Source organism: Hemicordylus capensis, chromosome 2 (genome assembly GCF_027244095.1).
Source record: "Hemicordylus capensis ecotype Gifberg chromosome 2, rHemCap1.1.pri, whole genome shotgun sequence".
NCBI classification, from domain to species: Eukaryota; Metazoa; Chordata; class Lepidosauria; order Squamata; family Cordylidae; genus Hemicordylus; species Hemicordylus capensis.
In genome coordinates this window covers 216,307,697-216,328,323 of record NC_069658.1, presented here as the reverse complement: position 1 = coordinate 216,328,323, position 20,627 = coordinate 216,307,697, and the positions used below count along the sequence as shown (strand labels likewise).

At 47.3% G+C, this 20,627-nt stretch overlaps 1 protein-coding gene across 3 annotated transcripts in view; it reads left to right on the top strand.

Annotated features, from left to right (window-relative positions):
- Positions 1-359: 359 nt before the first annotated feature.
- LOC128343474 (scaffold attachment factor B1-like) overlaps positions 360-20,627 on the top strand; it is a 41,097-nt gene continuing 20,829 nt past the window's right edge. The window contains exons 1-8 of one of the 3 annotated variants that reach the window (XR_008315554.1): positions 360-757; positions 8,026-8,113; positions 8,959-9,023; positions 9,127-9,330; positions 16,057-16,119; positions 18,344-18,371; positions 19,166-19,691; positions 20,120-20,166. Coding sequence is in view for 2 of the 3 variants with exons in the window: in XM_053292603.1 (XP_053148578.1) it covers positions 560-757; positions 8,026-8,113; positions 8,959-9,023; positions 9,127-9,330; positions 16,057-16,119; positions 18,344-18,371; positions 19,166-19,691; positions 20,120-20,166 (1,219 nt within the window). In the remaining variant the exon portion in view is untranslated. Of the gene's footprint in view, positions 758-7,151; positions 7,248-8,025; positions 8,114-8,958; positions 9,024-9,126; positions 9,331-16,056; positions 16,120-18,343; positions 18,372-19,165; positions 19,692-20,119; positions 20,167-20,627 lie in introns of those variants that run through there. The other 2 variants (XM_053292603.1, XM_053292604.1) reach the window with 2 other exon arrangements.

The following is a 20,627-nucleotide window of genomic DNA, read 5'->3' as shown; positions in this document are numbered from 1 at the left end:
GAGCGGCTAACAAGTAAAGTTTATTAATTAATTAATTACAACAACAACAACAACATACTATTGGGTCACTAAACCAATGCAGGCAACATCCGATCTTTACCAGAAGTTTAAACTGCGTGCACCCTTCTCTTTTCTCTTTAGGCCTGTCCTCTTTTTGTCTCTCATTCAACGTTACGAAACCTCTCCCGTCCGCTCTAGCTTTCCAGGAAGTTCAAATAAGTGCCGCTCTAGCCCGTTTCTTTCCCGCCGATTCTCTTCTACGGGCGCCAGCACCGCCCTTTTCTTTCTTTCTTTTGCTTCTTGACCGGATGTTCCACCCACAGACTGCTCTAGCCCTTCCCTTCCGTCTCTATGGCCGCGCTCGCCTTTCCCGAGGAGTTGGGTGACGCCGCAGAAAGGCTGTGGTGGGCCCTTTTCCGTCAGTCCCCGCGCCTGCGCAGTGTATTCCTCCGCTAGGCCTGACCGCGGCCTGGGCCTTCCCGCCATTTTGTCTGAGGGGAGCCTCGGCCTCGCGTCTGTGAGGGGAACAGCGGCGCGGCCTCCCCCCTGATTGCGTTGGATGGCGGCCGAGGCGAGCCCAGTCTCGGCCGGGCCTGGCGGCGACGAGGCGGCAGCAGCAGCGGCGGCTCCCCTCAGCGGCGCGTCAGCGACGCGTCGCCTAAGCGAGCTGCGGGTGATCGACCTGCGGGCCGAGCTGAAGCGCCGGAACCTGGATAGCGGCGGCAACAAGAGTGTCCTGCTCGATCGCCTCCGCAAAGTGAGCGGCGAGGGCGGAGATGGGGGGTGCGCCTTAGGGGGAGACGCTGACTGAGGGCAGTGGGGGAGGGGGCCGTGAAGGGCCCATGGGGAGGTGGCAATGGGGGGAGCGTAAGGGGTGGAGGGAGCAGTGAGGGGGAGGGAAAAGAGGCCGTGAGGGGTCTATGGGGAGGGGGCCGCGAGAGGTGGGGCGAGGGTGGGAGCAGTGGGGAGAAGGGGCCCGTGAGGGGCCTATGGGGAGGGGGCAGTGGGGGGGCGTAAGGGGTGGAGGGGGGCAATGAGGGAGAGGGGGGCAGTGAGGGGAGGGGTTGGGGGGGAGGCCGTGAGGGGCCTATGTGGAGGGGGCCATGAAGGGTGGGGTGAGGGAGGGGTGGCAGGAGATCAACCCGCTCTTCTTGAGGGGGTGAGAGGCTAGAAAGCAGACAAGCGTCCTCCTTTCTCTCCCTTTCTCTCACCCCCCCCCCAGCTTTATTTTCAGTTTATTTTATGTGTGGGCTTGCATTGTACACCCCCGGTGTGTCTGCCTAGCGCATGCACACGGGATTGGGCTGGCCTGGTGGGAGCGAGCGCGAGTCCTCTAGGTAGGAAGCTGCCATGTATGGAGTCAGGCCTTTGGTCCACCAGGCTCAGTATGGTCCACCAGTATGGTCTACCCAGACAGGCAGCAGGGGATACAGGCAGGAGCCTCTCCCAGCCCAACCTGGTGATGCCAGGGAGGGAACTCGTGGCCTTCTGCATGCAAGCAGGCAGGTGCTCTTCCCAAAGCGGGATGTCTTAACAGTGCTCACACACGTAGTCTCCCCTTCAAATGCAAACCATGGTGAGCCTGCTTAGCCAAGGGGACATGGTTGCTACCCTAAGATGAGCTACCTTCTTGCATGGAAAATCTAGTTATTCTGTTATTCCGACAGAAGCTGGAACATGGGGAGCCACCTTCTACCAAGTCAGACCCTTAGTCTATCTTGCTCAGTATTATCTACACAGACAAGCAGCAGCTTCTTCAAGATTTATTTATTTATTATTTATTTTATTTTATTTTAACATTTTATATCCTGCTCTTCCTCCAAGGAGCCCAGAGCGGTGCACAACATACTTAGGTTTCTCTTCACAACAAACCTGTGAAGTAGGTTAGGCTGAGAGAGAAATGACTGGCCCAGAGCCACCCAGCAAGTCTCATGGCTGAATGGGGATTTGAACTCGGGTCTCCCCGGTCCTAGCCAAGCACTCTAGCCACCACACCCCGCTGGCTCGTGGGAGTCTCTCTCAGGCCCTATGTAGTGATGTCTTGGCAGGAACGTGGGACCTCTGGCATGCAAAGAAGATGCTTCAGGGAGTGTACTAAAATGAATGACAGGGAATGCCCACTGAGAAGCCCAGGTTCCTTCCAGATTCAATGGAATGCACTGAATTTCCAAATGTCCAACAGCCATTTGGAAATTCCATGCATTGCTATGGCCCTTGTGAGAACATAGGAAGCTGCCCTCTACCGACTCAGACCACTGATCTATCGAGCTCAGTATTGTCTGCACAGACTGGCAGTGGCTTCTCCAAGTTTGCATGGAGATGCCAGGGAGGGAACTTGGAACCTTCTGCTGGTGCTCTTCCCAGAGCAGCCCCATCTCCTAAGGCAGTGGCTCCCCACCAGGGTTCCTCCAGATGTTAATATAGGAACATAGGGAGCTGCCATATACTGAGTCAGACCATAGGTCCATCTAGCTCAGTATTGTCTACACAGACTGGCAGTGGCTTCTCCAAGGTTGTAGGCAGGAGTCTCTCTCGGCCCTATCTTGGAGATGTTGCCAGGGAGGGAACTTGGAACCTTCTGCTCTTCCCAGAGTGGCTCCATCCCTTAAGGGGAATATCTTACAGTGCTCACACATCAAATCTCCCATTGCATGCATCCAGGGCAGACCCTGCTTAGCTTAGGGGACAAGCCATGCTTGCTATCACAAGACCAGCTTTCCTCCCTTGCCCCAGGTCAGTATTGTCTACTCTGACTGGTAGCAGCTCCCTAGGATCTCAGACGGGGTCATTTTTACCCCTGCCTGGAGATGTTTTTATGCTAGTGAGCATGAATTGTCCCTTTGCCCAGGTTTGTATTTGGATGGGTGGCTGTATGTTAGTGCTGTCTGCTGGGGAGATATTCCTCTTAGAACTAGGGTTCTCGAACTTGGGGGTTCCTAGATGTTGGGCTACAACTCCCATCATACCCAGCCCCAATGATTATTTATTTATTTATTAAGCTTCTATACCGCCCAAACTTTCATCTCTGGGCGGTTAACATAAAAACAATTAAAACACATATAAAAGTTAAAACAATGCAACAATTTTAAAAACAGCCATAAAATTAAAAACAAAGAACTTTAAATAGATGGGAACGCTTGGGTGAAAAGATGGTTTTTCAGGTGTTTTTTAAAAATTGCCAGAAATGGGGAGGATCGTGTATCAGCAGGGAGTGCATTCCACAATCTCGGGGCAGCGTCCAGGAAGGCCTGTCTCTGTGTAGCCATCAAATGAGTTGGTGGTGGCTGGAGATGGACCTCCTCTGATGACCTCAACGCATGGTGTGGCTCATAGTGAAGAAGACGCTCTCTTAAATACCCAGGGCCTAAGCCATTTATGGCTTTAGACGTTATAACTAGCACTTTGTATTTTGCCCGGAAACCTATTGGCAGCCAGTGAAGCTCCATCAGCAGAGGAGTAATGTGGTCTCTCTGAAATGGGGCTGGGATGATAGGAGTTGTAGTCCAACTACACCTGGGGAGGGACCCAAGTTTGCGGGCCCCTGCCTTAGGAGGTGGGGCCGTAGCTCAGTGGAAGAGCCTCTGTGTTGCTTGCAGAAGGTCCCAGGTTCAATCCCTGGCAGCAGGGCTCAGGAAACCCACTCGTTTACTAGTGTGTGACGAGTGAAGAATGATGCCTGAAGAGTGAAAAAAGTCCTGACGAATAGTGTACCAACCATCTTGACAAGTAAAATATTTTGTCTGGCTGGTGAACTGAACCAGTGTTTCTTGACCCCTGCCTGGCAGCATCTCCGGGTCGGGTGGGGAGAGACTCCTCCCCGAGACACGGGAGAGCTGCCAACAGTCAGCATAGACAAGACTAAGCTAGATGAACCAAGATTCTGACATGGTAGAAGGCAGTGGACTAGGTGCTTTGATCTCTCTGGAGGCATGGATACAAGTTTTAAATAATTAAAGTGCACACAGTTTGGGATTTGTGGGCATGGATATAACCTGCATAATGGAGTGTAGCTCAGCAGTAGAGCATCTGCTTGCATGCAAAAGGTCCCACCTTCAGTCCCTGGCAGCCTCTCTAAGTAGGGCTGGGAAAGATCTCTGTCTGAAACCCTGGAGAGCTGCCCAGGGGTAGGCAACCTTTGACACTCCAGCTGTTGTTGAACTACAACTCCCATTATCCCCAGCCGTAATAAATTATGGCTGGGTATGTTAATTATAGTTCAACAACAGCTGGAGTGCCAAAGGTTGCCTACTCTGGTGTAGACCATACTGAGCTGGATGGACCAAGATTCTGACTTTATAAAGCAGCTCTCTATGTTCCTATGTGCACCCACCATGTGTTTGTATATGTATATAAATAGAACAGTTGAAGAGGGCAGAAACCAAAATGTATTAATTAGGGATGTGCATGAAAATCTTCGGTGCCGACGGGGGTAGCACTTTAAGGGCGGGGGAGGGTGTACTCACCCCTCCCGCCGCATTTCTCCCGCTGGCGCGCTGTTGTTTTTAAGCCCCTCGGGGCGGCAGCGTTCCTCCCTGCCGCCCCGTTTCCCCCGGAAGTGGTCGTGCGTGCGCGTGCTTGCGACTTCTGGCCACTTCTGTCTGACAGGGGAAATGGGGCATCAGGGAGGAGCGCTGCCGCCCCAAGGAGCTTAAAAACAACAGCGCGCCGGCGGGGGAAATGCGGCGGGAGGGGTGAGTACACCCTCCCCCGCCCTTAAAGTGCTGCCCCTGTCGGTGTTTCGGCGCCAAAACTGCCCCCAGCGCCGAAATGTTTCGGAGGCCTTCATAATGGCCTCCGAAACGTTTCAGGCACAAGCCTAGTATTAATAAAGAATAAATTATTATTTTATTATTTTATTATTTTTGATCACTTGCATCCTTCTGGGATTGAGATAATACTCCTGTGGAGTTCTGTTTGCTGTTTTAAAATTTTCTATACATAAGTATAGAAAGGGGTGTGTGGATGTATCTGTGTCTATTTTTAGATACATAGGCCCATACACATGGATTGATTGATTGATTAATTAATTGAATTTATATACCGCCTAATAGAGCAATTTCCATTTCCATGACTAACTAGTCTGGACCCTGCTCAGTGTGTATGTACATGCACACAAACACACTCCCACTCCATGGCTTCACAAATCCCAGGTGCTAGGGGGCTGTGGTATTTAACCATGGTGCCTAGACTAGGATAGGGAGAGGTAGAGTTATTTAATAAAACTTTTATTTGTCTCAGGAAGTCTTATTTCTGTTCTACATATGTTACTTGTAAAGCCAGCATAGTATAGTGATCGGAGTGTTGGACTAACACCCTCATTCAGCCATGAAACTGACAGGGTGACTCTGGACCAGAGGATAAGCCTAACTATATACATTTTCTGGTTGCCTTGGAGAAAGAGCAGAGTATAAATGTAAAAATAAAATAAATACAATATTTAGCAGGGGGAGAGCAAATGTCACTGTCCCAACACCAGCACAGCGTGTGTGGCTGTTGCTGGTGTCTCCCTTCTGTTGAACTCCTTGGAGATAGGACCTATCCTACTATTTTAAAAAAAATATTATTGTGCACACATATACACGGGAACATTTTTGTTGAGAAAAGTGCCTTGGGCAGAATCCTGTCTAGTTGGTAATGAATGAGTATCCCTGAAACTGGTGAGACAGGTTAGTCATGACTAACTTCGTTCACATCCTGTCAGTTACTAACTCTCTCTCTGAGGCTTATATACATATGCTCTCTCTTTGTGAAGCAATTATATAATATGTAATTCCATCTTAAAAGCAATAATCGATATTGCAAAAGCATAATTTCAGTAGTATAAATTCATATTACAATGAAGTAACAGTTACGGTGATTGATGTCCCTGTTAATATAGGGAGGGGAATAAATAGGAACCACTGAATTGAGGTCTGGGGTGGGAAAGAGGTCTGCATGAGCAGGGGATGGAGTGGAAAGAGGGAAGGGCTGCAGAATGAAACCAATGATTAGATAATGTGTCAACCTTTGTGCCTGCCCCAGAGATTAAAAAACAGAGGGACCCACTCTGCAAACTCATGAGGCAGAGAAAACTAAGCCCCATTTTTGATTCAGAGAGCCAGGCCTTGAAATGCCTGTGTACTGTGCAGTATTGGTTGTCTTTTGGTGGGTCTATTGATTTGGCTTGCAGGAGCAAATTTTAAAAATGTATGTAAAAGGGGCATTGTGAGTTTGAAATTAGGGGGTGTCTGTGACTAGAACTGATCCCTGATGTCTAGAACTTTGATACTGGCAATAAGGAATTTTGAGATATATTTTTTCACACCTGGAGTATGCCTTTTACAAGTATGAAGTATAAGAATAAAGGCATCAGTTTAGTTATGAAGTTCTGCAAGGTTCGCCAGATAGTTCTTTGGGAAACAGTGATTATAAAGGGTTTTGTTGCTTCTGCAAAGGAGGAAAACTAGGAAGGACAATTTGGGTTCACATAGGTTTTGCCACAAAGAACAGGCCTCATTGTGCTCTACTGGACACTATTTCAGGCAATCAGTGTGCTAGAGCAATCCACCTCAAGCCCCTCCAGTATGGCGGCCAAAGAGCACCAACACATTTGCTCAAGAACCTCTGTGTGTTGTGGAGGATTTCTAGGACGTGTTCTAAAGTACAGTTTCTCATTTTCATGGGGCATGAGCAAGACTTGTTAGATTTTTCTTATTGCTCTGCTTGGAATGCACCTGGTGCTACTCTGCAGCTGTGCAGTCAGAGAAAGACGGTGGTGCTTGTAATGATGCTCGTTGGTAACCTGTCTTGGAGGGGAAATTGTCTGCCGGTGTTATGAATGAGTTGCCACCTGAGCTAACGGTTCCTAACAAACAGGAGCAGGGTTATCATCTCTGGTCAGTAGGCCAGGACCTGACAAGTCCCAGGCGCCGGGGAGACATGGCTCCTAGAAATTTAACCATGATGTCTAGACTAAGATACACAGTGATAGAATTATTAATAGAATTAAATAATAGAATCTACCATTTACCCTCCCTCTCCTCAGTGTCCATCACTTGAGTTTGGTAATTTTATCAAGAGCCCATTGTCTTGCTCCTAAATATTTGGGCTGACTCCTAGATCCAAAGACATCCACAGAATGTCATTGTCATCCATAGAAAACCATAGCAACTTGTGAATGACTCAGGATGGTGAAGATTCTATACTTCCACATCACTTTGCTAAAAGCATTCTCACACTCTCGGCAATCCTTGCAGCAAATCTATGAGGTACCTGACAAAACTATCCTCATATTGTCAATTGGGATGGAGGGCTTGAGAGATCATGGCATGTCTGAGACCACCCCTGATGAGATTTGGATGAGAGCCACCCTGGGCTCATAGCTCTTGCTTTTAACCACTGGACATCTCTCCAACAAAAGAATGTTAGATATCGAGGTTGAGGGAAACTTCACCTTGCAATCTTGGAGACCTGTTGCCGTTTGGAGTAGGCAGTACTGAAATAGGACTAATTATTCAGTAGAAGGTAGCTTTATGTGTTGATAGACAACAGCAGCTGTAAGGCATGTGGCTGAGACACCCTGGAAATCTGTTGACCAGGCAGATAGCCTCTAGTCCAGATAGTATAAGCAGACCCCAAGGTACATCTTCTGTTTCTCTACCTCATCTGTAAAGCTTACAAGTCAGACTGTGCAATCAGTTAACTTCATTTTAGCTAGTCTCGTCTTTGACTTCAGTTTCGTTTTCCTCTTTGAAAAAGTTGAACCTTACTTCTGAGCTGTTTGTTCCAGTGGATGTCAGCAGAGTCAGGCCTTGCCCACCCTTTCTTATCCCCTTTGGCCACCATGGGGAGGGGTGGGGAGGGAGAGAGAGAGAATGAGAATGAATGATTAATTATGGAGCAGAAAAGATCTCTTGAAGTATTCTCAATTGGTTTCCCTGCACATGAGTTTCCTTGCAGCGATGACTTCTTACAAAGTGTGTGGAAACTGTAAGAGTAAGATGCTTGCTTGTTCCTAACGATCCATAATTTGCTTGTTCCTGGCAGGCCCTTGAGGAAGAAGGTGGAAATCCTGATGAAATTCCAGTGGCTCCAGAGATCACTAACAAGAGAACCCCCAAAAGAACTGTGAAAGGTATAAAGTGACGTAGACACACTTGTGCTATGGGATTGAATTTGTGTTTGTTGTTGGCAACTATTTTCTTTTCTATCCAGAGTACTTCTTGAATATAAATGCAGGTGCTCATTTCAAACTAGTATCAGACACCTGGTTTAGTCATACAAAGGTCTTTGCGAAGCTGTTACCCTGAGTGCTTTCAAGTAATCAGCTATGTACGATTTTAACTCCTTTTAGTCAGTACACCAGGCATGCAGTGATTCCAAGTTTGGAATTTGGGGAGGGGCTGTTGACCATACAAAAAGACATTCACTTTACTTTTATCTTAACCATTGGTAAGGCAGTAGGAACATTTGTAAGATATAACCACATTTGTCTTCCTGACGAGATCACTGAGCTCACATTTTTGCTTTAAGGTGGGATGTCCAACCTGTGTTCTTAGGAGCTGCTCAGTTCTCCAGATATTGGTCTGGGAGCCATTTTGCAGCACAGATGGAGCACCTCACAGGTGGTCAGGCTGTACTGCCTAGCTGTTTGAGCTTCACAGTTGTGATATGTGCATAGAAGTACATGATTTGGGTGGAATGTTCTCTTCCCCCACCCCGCCCCGCCTTACTTGCAAACTTTATTGTTGCCTTAGAAGTGAAACTGTAAGCAGACTTCCTACCACATTGCAATTACAGTTTAGCAAGGCCCCAGGGCGTCAGATGAAAATGCACAGGGGGTCATCAGTTGGTCACCCTGCTCTAGATACTTGTGAAATTGCTTTTAATGTAGAGGTTTCTTAAATGGAGTTCTAATTAGGAGGAAAATATGAAACAAGCTGGTGGTTTTTAATCTTGAACCTATGTGTTGGTTTTTAGGGCGCAAGCCTGAAGAAGAAGGGGGTGAAGATATTGGGTTGGAGGAGAACTCGAGAGACGGACAGGTACGGGGGGAAGGGAAGCATGATTTAGAGTGCCTTAAAGACCCTGTTTTCAAGCCATCGTAATGATGGTAACTTCTCATTGTTCACCCTATCCTTGCAACAGGAGGATATTGAAGCAAGTTCGGATAACTTGCAGGATATTGACATGATGGACATAAGTGTGTTAGACGAAGCCGAAATAGATAACACCAGTGCCATTGATTGTGGAGACGACTACAGCACCGAGAATGTTCTTGACTCAGACAATAAAGACACTATTGATGATGCAGAAATGAAAGAACTTCCAGATCAGCTGATGGAAAACGAGGTAGGTGATTGGTGTGTGTACTGCTGTTTTTAATTATTTATTACGTGCCAGAGATCTGCAGCCAAAAAATGGCCTGACTGCTTAATATGCAGCATTCATAGGCAGGGGGGTTGGGGAGAGCAAGCCTCTCTCTCTATTCAGCCTACAGTAGCATAGAGAGAAACTGTGAGACCGTGAGACCTTTGGAACAGGGAACCAGTTTTTCATCAGTCAACAGAATGAGAGTGTTGAGATTTTTTTTTTCTATTGCAAAGCGATATATGTAAATATTGTAATAGTAACTAAGAACCAAGACTGGTGCTGGATCAGACCAAAGCCTTTCACCCTCAGTGGGGAAGTATATCCAAGGTTGGGTTGCTCCTCCCACCTGCTCTGATACAGGGCCAATCCTGAAAAGACTTATGAAGGCTATGTGGGAGGGGCAGCCCCCTCAACCACCTGGATCAGGCTCAAAGCCAACTAGACCAGCATCCTGTTTCAAACAATGGTCCACCAAATGCCTCTGGGAAGCCCACGGGCAAGAGCTGAGGGCATGCCCTCTCTCTTGCTGTTGCTCCCCTGCAACTGGTATTTAAAGGTATCCTGCCTCTGAGGCTGGAGGTGGCCTACAGCCCTCAGACTAATAGCCATAGATAGACCTGTCCTCCATTAATTGATCTTAACCCATCTTAAAGACATCCAGGCTGCTGGCAGTCACCACCTCCTGTGACAGAGAATTCAACTAGTTGAATATGTGTTGTATGAAAAAGTACTTACTTTTCTTGGTCCTAAATTTCTTGGCAATTTCGTGGCATGACCCCTGGTTCTGTTGTTATGAGAGGGAGAGAAAAACCTCTCTCTCTCTCTCCCTCTCCATACCATGCATGATTTTATAGACCTCTATCGTGTTTTCCCTCAGTTTCTAGACCAAAAAACCCCAGGTGTTGTAGCCTTACCTTGTAAGGAGGATGCTTTAGGCCCCTGATCATCTTGGTTGCCCTCTTCTGCACCTTCTCCAGTTCTATAATGTCCTTTCTGAGGTATGGTGACCAGAATGGTGACTTGCCCTGTCTCTCTCCAGAGCATGTGCCTCTTTTGTGCTCTGGTGCTGTTGATTTCTCTGTTCTCATCTTCCCTCCATGACTATCAGCCTTCCCTCTGTGGATTAGTGGAGTCAGTTGGAAAGGGAGACGGAACACGGCCTAGCAGCCCAGTTGTTTGCTGCTGTGTGTTGCGGCTCCTCCGACATAGCCACTCGCGCCCTGAGCAGCAAGAGGGAGGCCCCCCCCCCAAGACTCTGCTGCCTCTGCCTGCCAGGAAGCATGGTGTGCAGCCATGGCTGCTACTTCCAAAGCATGGCCAAGGAAACCAAGGGAGACTAGATCTTACTGATCAGCTTCCCAAGCCCGTATGTCCCCATGGGTACAGACCTCCAACCCTGCCACGCATGTTGAGGAGAACCCTGCTGAGCTGGTCGACAACACCTGGGACATTCTGCAGGGCCAAGGATGTGGATCTGGGCTTCTGGGGACTGTGCACAGGCCTCCAAGAAAGCGGCTTGAGCTTGATGCAATTTTTGTGCGACAGGGTGATTAATGAGGAGCCCAAGCACCCCAATAATGATGGTGGTCTCTCTCCTGGGGAGGAAATGCCCATCCATGTCCAGGTCTGGCTCATGAAATTTGTAGTGGATAAGATTGAAAAGGGCTTCAGGCCTAGTTTCCCATCAGTCCCGCTCTGGGGTGTGGAAACCCAATTCCTGACATGCTGGCCAAGAATCCCTCCCATAGGCGGTGCTCTAAGAACAAGAGGCCCAGGCAGCATTCCGACCATTCCGCCAGCGGCTCAGAATGTGGCTCCCCCAACCCCCAGGACTGCAATAAACGGCCCAGGATTCCAGTTGGACCTCAAGCACTGTCTCCTCACGGGTCCCCTACACCCAGGGCTCCTCTTCTGCCCGATATTCAGATTGCTTCTGATAAAGGCAATGACTGAGGCATTGGTTTCAGACAGAGAACTCTTGGGGGATGAGATAGGCTCAGTGCCTGTTTTCTCAGTTGGATTTTCCAGTCTTGCTTTGCAAGGCCCAAAGAACCCTCAAACTGGAGGGTACTATTACCTCACCCACCAGTTCCTCTGAGGGTGACTAGGAGGTTCTCAGCACCCTGAGACTACTGTGCCTTGTCCACAGTTATTTCTCAATACTATCCAGTCTGAGTGGGATAATTCCTACTGGTGACAGGGGCCCTCCCCTGCCAGTGAGGAGGCTTCATATAGCCCTATGCCGGTAATGGACAAGGTTCGAGTGTCCCTTGTCAACACTGCAGTTGCTGCCCTCATCAGTGGGGCAATTCTGCCTAAAGTTGGGGATGACATGCTGAAGGATCAGGATGACAAAAAGTGCAAGGCGGCTCTTCGTAGATCTCATGAAGCCATGGCGCTGTCCTTGTGGGCTTCCATAGCAAATTCCATATTTGCATGGGCCTCTGTCCTATGGGTGAAATTGTTCCTGCTCCATGTTTCACAGGGGCTCTAAACTTAGGCAAGGCATGAATAAATTAGGCATAGCCACTGCCTTCATGGCTAATTCTTCCCTGGAGGCTACGCCGTTATCAGCCAGAGCTCTGGTTTCTGACATTACTGTTGGCTGCATGCTATGGCTTAGGAACTGGAAGGTGGACCAGAAGCTTTTGCCAAGCCAAGAAGGACTGACCTGCCTGGTCCAAGCCTCGAATCGCCTTTTGAGATAATTCCTGTTCAAAGGAATGCTCAGGCTGGCCACCCCAACAACCCAGGGTTCAAGAGCAATAATCCCCAAGGGGCGGGGCAGCAGCTTCAGGCCTTTGCCCAGGCCTGGCACCCAACATCTTGGGATGCTTGGGTCCAGGAGACCATTTCCCAGGAGTCTTCTCTAAATGACACCCTCAAACCCCCAGACAGGTTCCTCCCATCCCTGAGGTCCTGAAAACAGGCCAGACTCAAACTAATGCTTCAGGTGATTCAGTATCTGTTTCAGATTTGGGCCATCATACCAGTTCCAGTAGCGGAACATTGACCGTGGGTGTACTCTATCCTCTTTATAGTACCAAAGAAGAACAGAGACTGGAGGGCGATTTTGGACCTGAAGTATGTGTAACAGAGCAGAAACTGAGGCTTTTTTATTGAACAAAGTTACTAATGTTTATTACTCAACCATTACAAATCATAAATAGTCCTACTCTTAGTGAAACATCATCCTAAAATAAGTCTCAAGCATCCAGTAAAGTAATACAAACTAATACATCCAGTAATATGGATGTATTATAGTAATACATCCAGTAAAGTAATACAATCAGTCTACAGAACTGATGATTGACATAAACATTCTAAACTCTACCACAAACCTAGACACAGATATACATACAATATATCAATGGCAAGAACAAAGACAGTGTATATACACACAAATCCCAACAGTATGTAAATTGGTTTGTTTGGGGAAAGGGGTTTACGCATGGAGACCCTGCATTCCATGCTTTTGGCAATTCGAAAAGGGGACCTCCTTACATTTATAGACTTAAGAGGCATTTCTCCAGTGTGCCTGCAATGGTCTCCATTTTCAGTATTGGGCTCTCCCTTTGGTCTATCGACTGCGCCACAGGTATTCACCAAACTCATGGTGGCATTTGTGATGCACTTGAAGACAAGGGGTTCCATCTATCCATTTTTGGATGATCTATTGATCAAGTCCCCATCTCATCAGAAGAGCCTCTGGGATGTCCAGGCAACCCTTCCTTGCTTACAGAATCACAGTTTCATGGTGACCAGAGCTCCCTACAACCACAGACCAGAACTCACCACCTCGGGGCCATCATAGACACTGTTGGGGCATGGTCTCCTTTCCTCCTTGCTGCAGACAGACAATTTATGCTGCCAGGCACTGCAATGCCAGCCGAGGTTAGATCTCACCAAGCCAGCTTTGGGGGTCCATGATTGCCACCATAGGCTTGATTTCATGGGCTAGGTTCCACTCTTTTCCTCCAGTGGTTGCTGCTTCTGCAGCAGGACTATATCTTTATTTGATTCCGCCAGAACGTTTCCCTACCAGAGAGAGTGGTATCCTCACTAACATGGTGGGTATCATCTGCCACCCCGAAAGGGATCCTGTTCTCCTGGCCTCTTGCATCCACATAACCATGGGCGCCAGTCTGTGGGGATGTGGGGCTCATTGTCTCCATCACATAGCTTGCGGTCAGAAGCAGAGAAACAACACTGCATAAATTGGTTGGAACTTTGGGCAGCATGTCTAGCTCTGCGCAGTTTCCTACCAGTCATCCAACACAAGCACATGCTGCTCCGAACAGACAACGCCACTGCCCAGGTCCATATAAACCATCAACGGGGCACTGGGTCCTGGTCACTAATGCTGGAGGTGGAAGTTCGCTCCTGTCCCTAAAAGCATTTAAGGGAGATCAGAACACCATAGCAGACTGGCTGAGCTGGTCCCAGATCAACCAGGCAGAGTGGTCTCAGTTTTCATGTGTTCCTACACATAACCAAGAGGTTCGGGACCCCCATAATGGGCCTAATCTCTCCCGCATCCAATGCCAAGCTCCCTTGATTCATCTCCAAGTACCAATCAATTTGTCGGCACCATGGCCCCCAGGTCTGGTGTATGCCTTTCCACCAGTAGCCATAATCAGGCCATTCTCAGGTCCAGCAACTACAGGTGGAGATAATTTAGCGCCCCCCACTGGCCATGCTGCCCGTAGTTCTTGGATCTACTGGAACTTTTCCACGGAAGCCCTGCTGGATCTAGGATCAGATCCTTGTGTACTCCATCAGGGTCCGGTGTTCCACCTGGATCTGGAGTAGATGAATCTATTCTCCTGGAGGCTGAGTGGAGCTCATTAGGGCCTTGTGGTTATTCCCAGGGAGTTCTGACCACTATTTTGGCTTTCTGCAGGCCCTCTACCGGCAGGATATACCAAGCTGCTTGGAAGAGGTTTTTGGTCTGGTGCAAGGCCCAAGAGGTGCATCCCTTGTCTGCGTCTCTGTCTCACCTGTTAAGTTTCCTTCAGAAGGGTCTATATAGGCGTTTAAGGCCTAATACCCTCAGGAGGCAAGTGGCTACTATAGCCACTGTCCTGATCCTGGCTGGCAATGTGGGTCTCTCTACACACTCACACATGAAAAGGTGTGCCTCCTTGCTTAAGCCACCCACTGTTCACAGATTTCCCAAGTGGAATTTAAATGTTGTCCCCTCAGCCTTAACCAAGGCTCATATTGAGCCTCTCAAATCAGTTTCCTTGAGACTCCTTACCTTCAAGGTTCTCTTTTTGGTGGCCATTACCTCAGCGCGCAGAGTGTCAGAGCTGCGGACCTTTCCATACGTAAGAAATCCTCTCTAGTTTATCAGGACTGTGTTCTAAGGACTGGTCCTACATCCGTACCTAAGAAAATACCTTGTTTCACAGCCCAGGAGCTCATTCTATCCTTATTTTGCCCCAACCCAACTTCTCCCAAGGAGAAAGAGCAGCACAAGTTGGATGTGCATAGAGCCATCAAAATCTATTTAAAGCATACCAAAAGCTTCAGGGTCTTGGAGTCCTCGGTAATTTCCTTTTGGGAGTGTTCCCTGGGTCACAAAGTCCAATTCCACTATTTCCAGATGGATATGTTCGTGTATTGAGCTGGCATACACCAGCAAGTGGTTAGCTTCACGCAGACAGGTTACAGCTCATTCCCCTAGAAATGCAGCCACTTTGGCCACAGTTTCTACCCTCGTGTCACTGACAGATATCTTTAGGGCTTGGACTTCCTTTGTTAAGCATTAGAAGATTCAGCATCTCTGCAGGCACTTCATTTGGGGGACCACAAAGAGGACAGGCCTGTTTCCCACCCTGTAAACTCTCATGGGCTTTGGGAGGTCCCAGCTTTGGATACACTTCCCCACTGGGGGAGAATGAATCGTTGGCACTTAGCTGAATGGTCATTCTCCTCAGTGGTATGAAGTGTATCCACTCCACCTCAGATTCGTCCGGTCCTGCCTGACTTATCTCCTGTTCTGTTGGGCAGTTTCCTTTCTGTCTCCCTAGGGTATTGCGTTAGTGATAAGATATATTCCGTGGGGTTTTTTCTTCCGCAGTTATGTTGGTTTTCTTGTACTCGTCGTACTGTTTCTTGTTGGTATTGTTTGATTTAGTTGGCACCGGGGCTTTGTAATGGGCTGGAGGTCGAGGGGGCTGCCCCTCCCACATGGCCTTCATAAGCCTTTTCAGGATTGGTCCTGTCTTGGAGCAGGTGGGAGGAGCAACCCAGGCTTGGATACACTTCTTATCACTGAGCAGAATGACCATTCAGGTAAGTGCCAACGATTCCATTTCCTACAGTGTCCCTCCGAAGGCCAGGAGCAGAAGGCGTTTGCCCTTTCCCTCTTCCTCCCCCAGTTCCACTAAAACAGATATTCAGAGGCACGCTTTGAACCTGCAAGTATATGTAGCCATTGATAGACTTGTCTTCCATGAACTTGTCTAATCCCCTTTTAAAGCCATCTATAAGAACATAAAGACTGTGTTGTCCTATGATCAGTCCTGTACTGAGCACGGGAGTAGACTAGTAGACTTCCAGATTCCCATCCCACTCTAAAACGGGTTCTGGATTCTAGCATGGATTCATATTTTAGGCAGTGATTTCCTCTTTGTGTGTTGCTTGAGTCAAATCAACCACTTTCTGTGAGGAATACATATTGTGTATTCATCCTTTCAGGAGAACGGTGAGGAACTTGATAACCTGCCAGATGCTGCTTCACCTGGTTTAGCTGCAGTGAAGGTAATATACTGCTTTCATCTCACGGGCTTGAGTAGGATTTTAGTGCCCCGAGTCAGCAACTTGTTTTTAATGGGCCATATTTTCGACATTGGTCCGGTCCTATCTACTGACTCATTCCCACCTGGACAGTGGTACAAGCAAAAGGCTCTCTGTGTAGTAAGGAGAGGACTGTGGCAAAGACTCCTTGGCATCTTGCATTGAAGTAGTGAAGGATTGAAGAGCCCTTTGTGACTGTGTGGGCTGGTGAGGAAGTGACCCAAGTGCATCACATTTGGGGCGAACACATCCTTGGGATTGGGACCATACCATGGGTCAGTCAGGAATCCCTTGGAGGAGAGGGATTTGACTCCTGGGCTTCTAGTTTCCACTCCCTGTTTAGTGCCATATAGTCTCACTGTTGCACAATAAAGCTTCTAATCTACCTCCCCATTCAGCTCTGAGCTGAGTAGCTTTTCCAAAGCTGCTGGTCATAGCTCTGGAAATGTCAACCGCTAGGCTTGGAGGAGGTTCGGGTTTGCTACCATGGGGTAACTCATGCTACCGTTAACAAGCTGCTCTCTTGCTGTTCAAACCATGCACAATCTTGTGCCAGCTCTGTTGGTTGCCAATTTGTCTTTAGGTCTGGTTGGAAATGTATGTCTTGCCCTTTAAACCTCTGGCACCTGGTTACTTTCAGGCTTGCCTTCCCCCATATGAGCCTCTCAAGCCCTAATCGCTGGCCTGCCTGTGATGTGGTGTGCTCAGTTGGTGTGCTAATTGACTGCTGTCTTTCTGTTTTCCCCATCTTATATTGCTGTTTGTGTTTATGTCTGTTAGCCACCCTGGGAGGACTTGGCCTCAAGAGTGGGGTATGAATATATTAAAGCAATGGCTTTTCTGAGTGCTGTGGTCCACAACACAGGAGCTGCTGCACCTCCTTTGCTGCCTCTAGTGTACATATTCTTTTCAGTCCTCTGTGTCGGCATTCTGTTAGCAGTCTCTTCAGCAGTTAGAATGTTCGCAAACATCCTGTGACATCACTGCAGATCAACCAATGATTCACTGTTCCCACTGCACTTCCAAGTATCTTGTGTAGGTTCTCGGACTGAAGCCTGCATTTCTGTAATCAGATTAGTCATGGCTAGGGTTGTCTTCCCTGTGCACTACTTAAAAACAAAACAAAATTCAAATTTTGTATCAAGAAATGCCAAATCATGCAGATTTGCATAGTCTTTTTCCTGATTCGCATAACTTATAACTCTGTGTGAGAGAGCCATAAAGAAGGGCAAAAACCTCTACAGGTCACTCGTGCCCTGCTTCTTTACCACTGGAATCATAGAATATTAGAGCTGGAAGTGACCTTATTTTTATTTATTTATTAATATTTATTGTTACATATATATACCACCTTTCATAGAATCTCTCAAGGTGGTTTACAGTAAAAATATCAAAGCACTCAAACACACAATAGTTAAACCATAACATAAACATTACAATGCAGCACCATTAATAAAAATAGCACCCTCTAGAGGACAAAGGCCTGATTAAGCAGCCAGGTTTTTATTTGCCTCCTAAATGTAGCAGTGGAGGTGGAAAAGCAGATGTTCCCTGGGAGAGCATTCCAAAACCTGGGAGCAATTACTGAGAAGGCCCTGTCCCACGTGCATGACAATCGCACTTCTTTCAATGTCGGCACCTGGAGCAGAGCCCCCTCTGATCTTATCAAGCGGGCAGAAACCTGCAGGAGCAGACCTTAGAGGTCTTCTAGTCCAACCCCCGGCTCTGTGCAGGAATCTGCTACAGTGTCCCTGGCAGGTGGCCATCCAGCCTCTGCATGAAAACTTCAGTTGAAAAAGAGCCTGCCACTGTTTTTCACAGTGCAAGAGGCAAGCTCTTGTACTGTGAAACAGCCCTTACGGACAGGAAAATCTTCCTAATGTCATCTATAGAAGTCTTATTTGTAGTGGCTGTTGCCCACGTATGTTGAAGCATAACGGCTAGAAACATTCTCACAGCCCTGAATGGCCAGTAGGTCATGATAGCTAGCCTTTGAGGTATTCTGAACACTAGGTGCTGGTTTATAGAAGTGGGAAGTTATCTTCCAGCCCTGGTAGCCTTTGGTACTAAACTTGTTTCCTCAGTATAGCAGTGTTAACGCAGAATTATCTGCTTCTAAAATTATTATTTTGTACCTTAGACTCCCTTGGCACCATATAACACTTTTTCCTCTCCACTTTCACTGCAGGACTTGGAAGAACAACATTCAGAGCCAGGTACTTTTCCATTATTCCTTCTGGCTAACTTGAGAAAGAAGGTGGGGGAAAGGCGCAGGTCTTAAATGTGTTAGACTTCTTTTCTGGATCTGAATTTTTTTAAAGCAAAGATCTGTACTTAGCTTTGCAAATGCACTAGAAATGTTAACTTAGCGTTTGAAAGCAAAATACTTCAACCTGTAGAACAGATTGTGATATATGATGCCTTGATTGAGCGATCTAGTAGAGTAGCAAACACCATTTAAAAGTTATCATAGGGAAATGCAAAGTTTTAAGTGAGTTACGGCATAACAGAAGAAGGAAGACAAGAGGTTCTACATGGAAATTCCATAAAGATACAGTTTACTTCCTTGGACTCTCACTTTGTCACCCACCGTCAGAAGATGTTCCAGTTCTCATGTTGGACTGCCCTGCTTTAAAAAAGAGAGAGAGGAAAAAAAAAACCAGAATATGAAATGGAAATTTGAGTTCTTCGATTCATTCTGTTTAAGCCTCTTGGAATTGGAAGAACTAGAGCAGACATACCTCTTGAAGACTTGTCAAGAACGGGCCAGAAGGTTTTCATTAAACTTATAGGGTCATGTTCTTCTTCGTACATGTTGATCTTAATATAATAAGCCATGTTTACCTAGCTTAGGCATGTGAATGTGATAGGCGCGAGGGTTTTCCAGTCTCTGTGTAGCATTAGCCATTCTCTCGGTGTTAGTCTGGCAGCCATGCCATTCCGCACTTGTCTTTGCTGTGTTTCCCTGGTGATTAAACCTTGTGCCATTCTATTCCTGTTAAATCCATAGAAAATGAGAAAGTGCTCGACATTTTGGGTGACACTTGTAAATCTGAGCCCCTTAAAGAAGACACTTCTGAAGCGGAGCAGGTACAGGAAGCGAATGACCCATTGCCGGGCAAAAAGGCAGACGAAGAAGAGGAAGACGTGCTTGCCACCGCTCAGTCGGAAGAAGACCTTTTAGATACGAACAGCCAGTCAGGCCAGGCTGTGGCCAGGAAGCAGGAAGAGGAGGAGGAGGAAGAGGAAGAGAAGCACTTAGTGGTAGCGAAAGGGGAGACGAGCGAGGAGACAGTAGAGGAAGCCAAACCGGACTGTGACTCTTTAGCGGTAGAGAGCAGGAGTGGTGGAGGTGGTGAGAGTAGCAGAGCGGCCCAAACTCTGGAGGCCGGTAGTGAGGCAACTGCGGAGACGGACGCAGGTCCCCAGGTTGTTAGCCAAGATGCCGCGAAGACAGAAGAGAAGGCTAATGTTGAGGAAGACTCCTCTGCCACTAGAGAGGCCTCTGCCAAAGAGGGTGGTGATCAGAACATGAGGTTTGTTTTTTCTCCGTTTTAGACCAGATGCTCTCTTTTTTAAAAATAATCTCAGTGGTCTCTAAGAGATCAGTCAGTGTTTTCCTCCAAATTGGCCTGCAAGACTGATGAAATTTACTTTATTCTAAAAACCATCTTTTCTTCTTTGTACATTTTTTAAAAGCAGAATGGTTTGATTTCTTTTCCACAACCTTTCAGAGGTTGATTTGCTTAAATCTTTACTCTTTTAATTGTCTGCAAGATGCTTAAGGTTGACTTCTGATGCTTGTTGCATATCTCGATAAGACATTTTTTGTTGTTGGCTTTTCTTATTTAAAAAATGTGTAGCAACCGATTCTGGTAGGTATTCCAGCTTATTTTATATATTTGATATCAATTTGTTTCTTTTCTTTCCTAATCGGCTTTCCTCTTCATTTTACTATCCTTAGCTCTGGGGAGAACAAAGATGCAAAGCTGGCTTCAAAAGATGAGAAAGGTATGTATTTTTGAAATATTTGCAATCTCAACCATCTCAATATGATCCTTGAGACTTCACCCAGCTAGGGTTTCTCATCTTTGCATATCTGGGAGGTAATGTCCACAACTGGGTAGATATTCACTAACTGCCTCAGCCTTACCCACAATTCAGGGATCCAGCAGTCCTTTTGTTAGGCTCCTTCCAGCACAGGCTGACAGCGGTGCAGTCTCAAGACATTGTTGAGACCAGGATGATCTGCAAGGAGGTTCAGAAGAGGGCAGCAAAGATGGTGAGGGGTCTAGAAACCAAAACCTCTGAGGAATGGTTGAAGGAGTTGGGCTGTGTTTAACCTGGTGAAGAGGAGACTGGAAGTGGGATACATTACGTTCTTCAGGCAATGGGGCTGTAGTTCATTTGTAGAACATCTGCTTTGCATGCAGACAGTCTTGGGCCCAGTTTCTAGCATCTCCACATAGGAC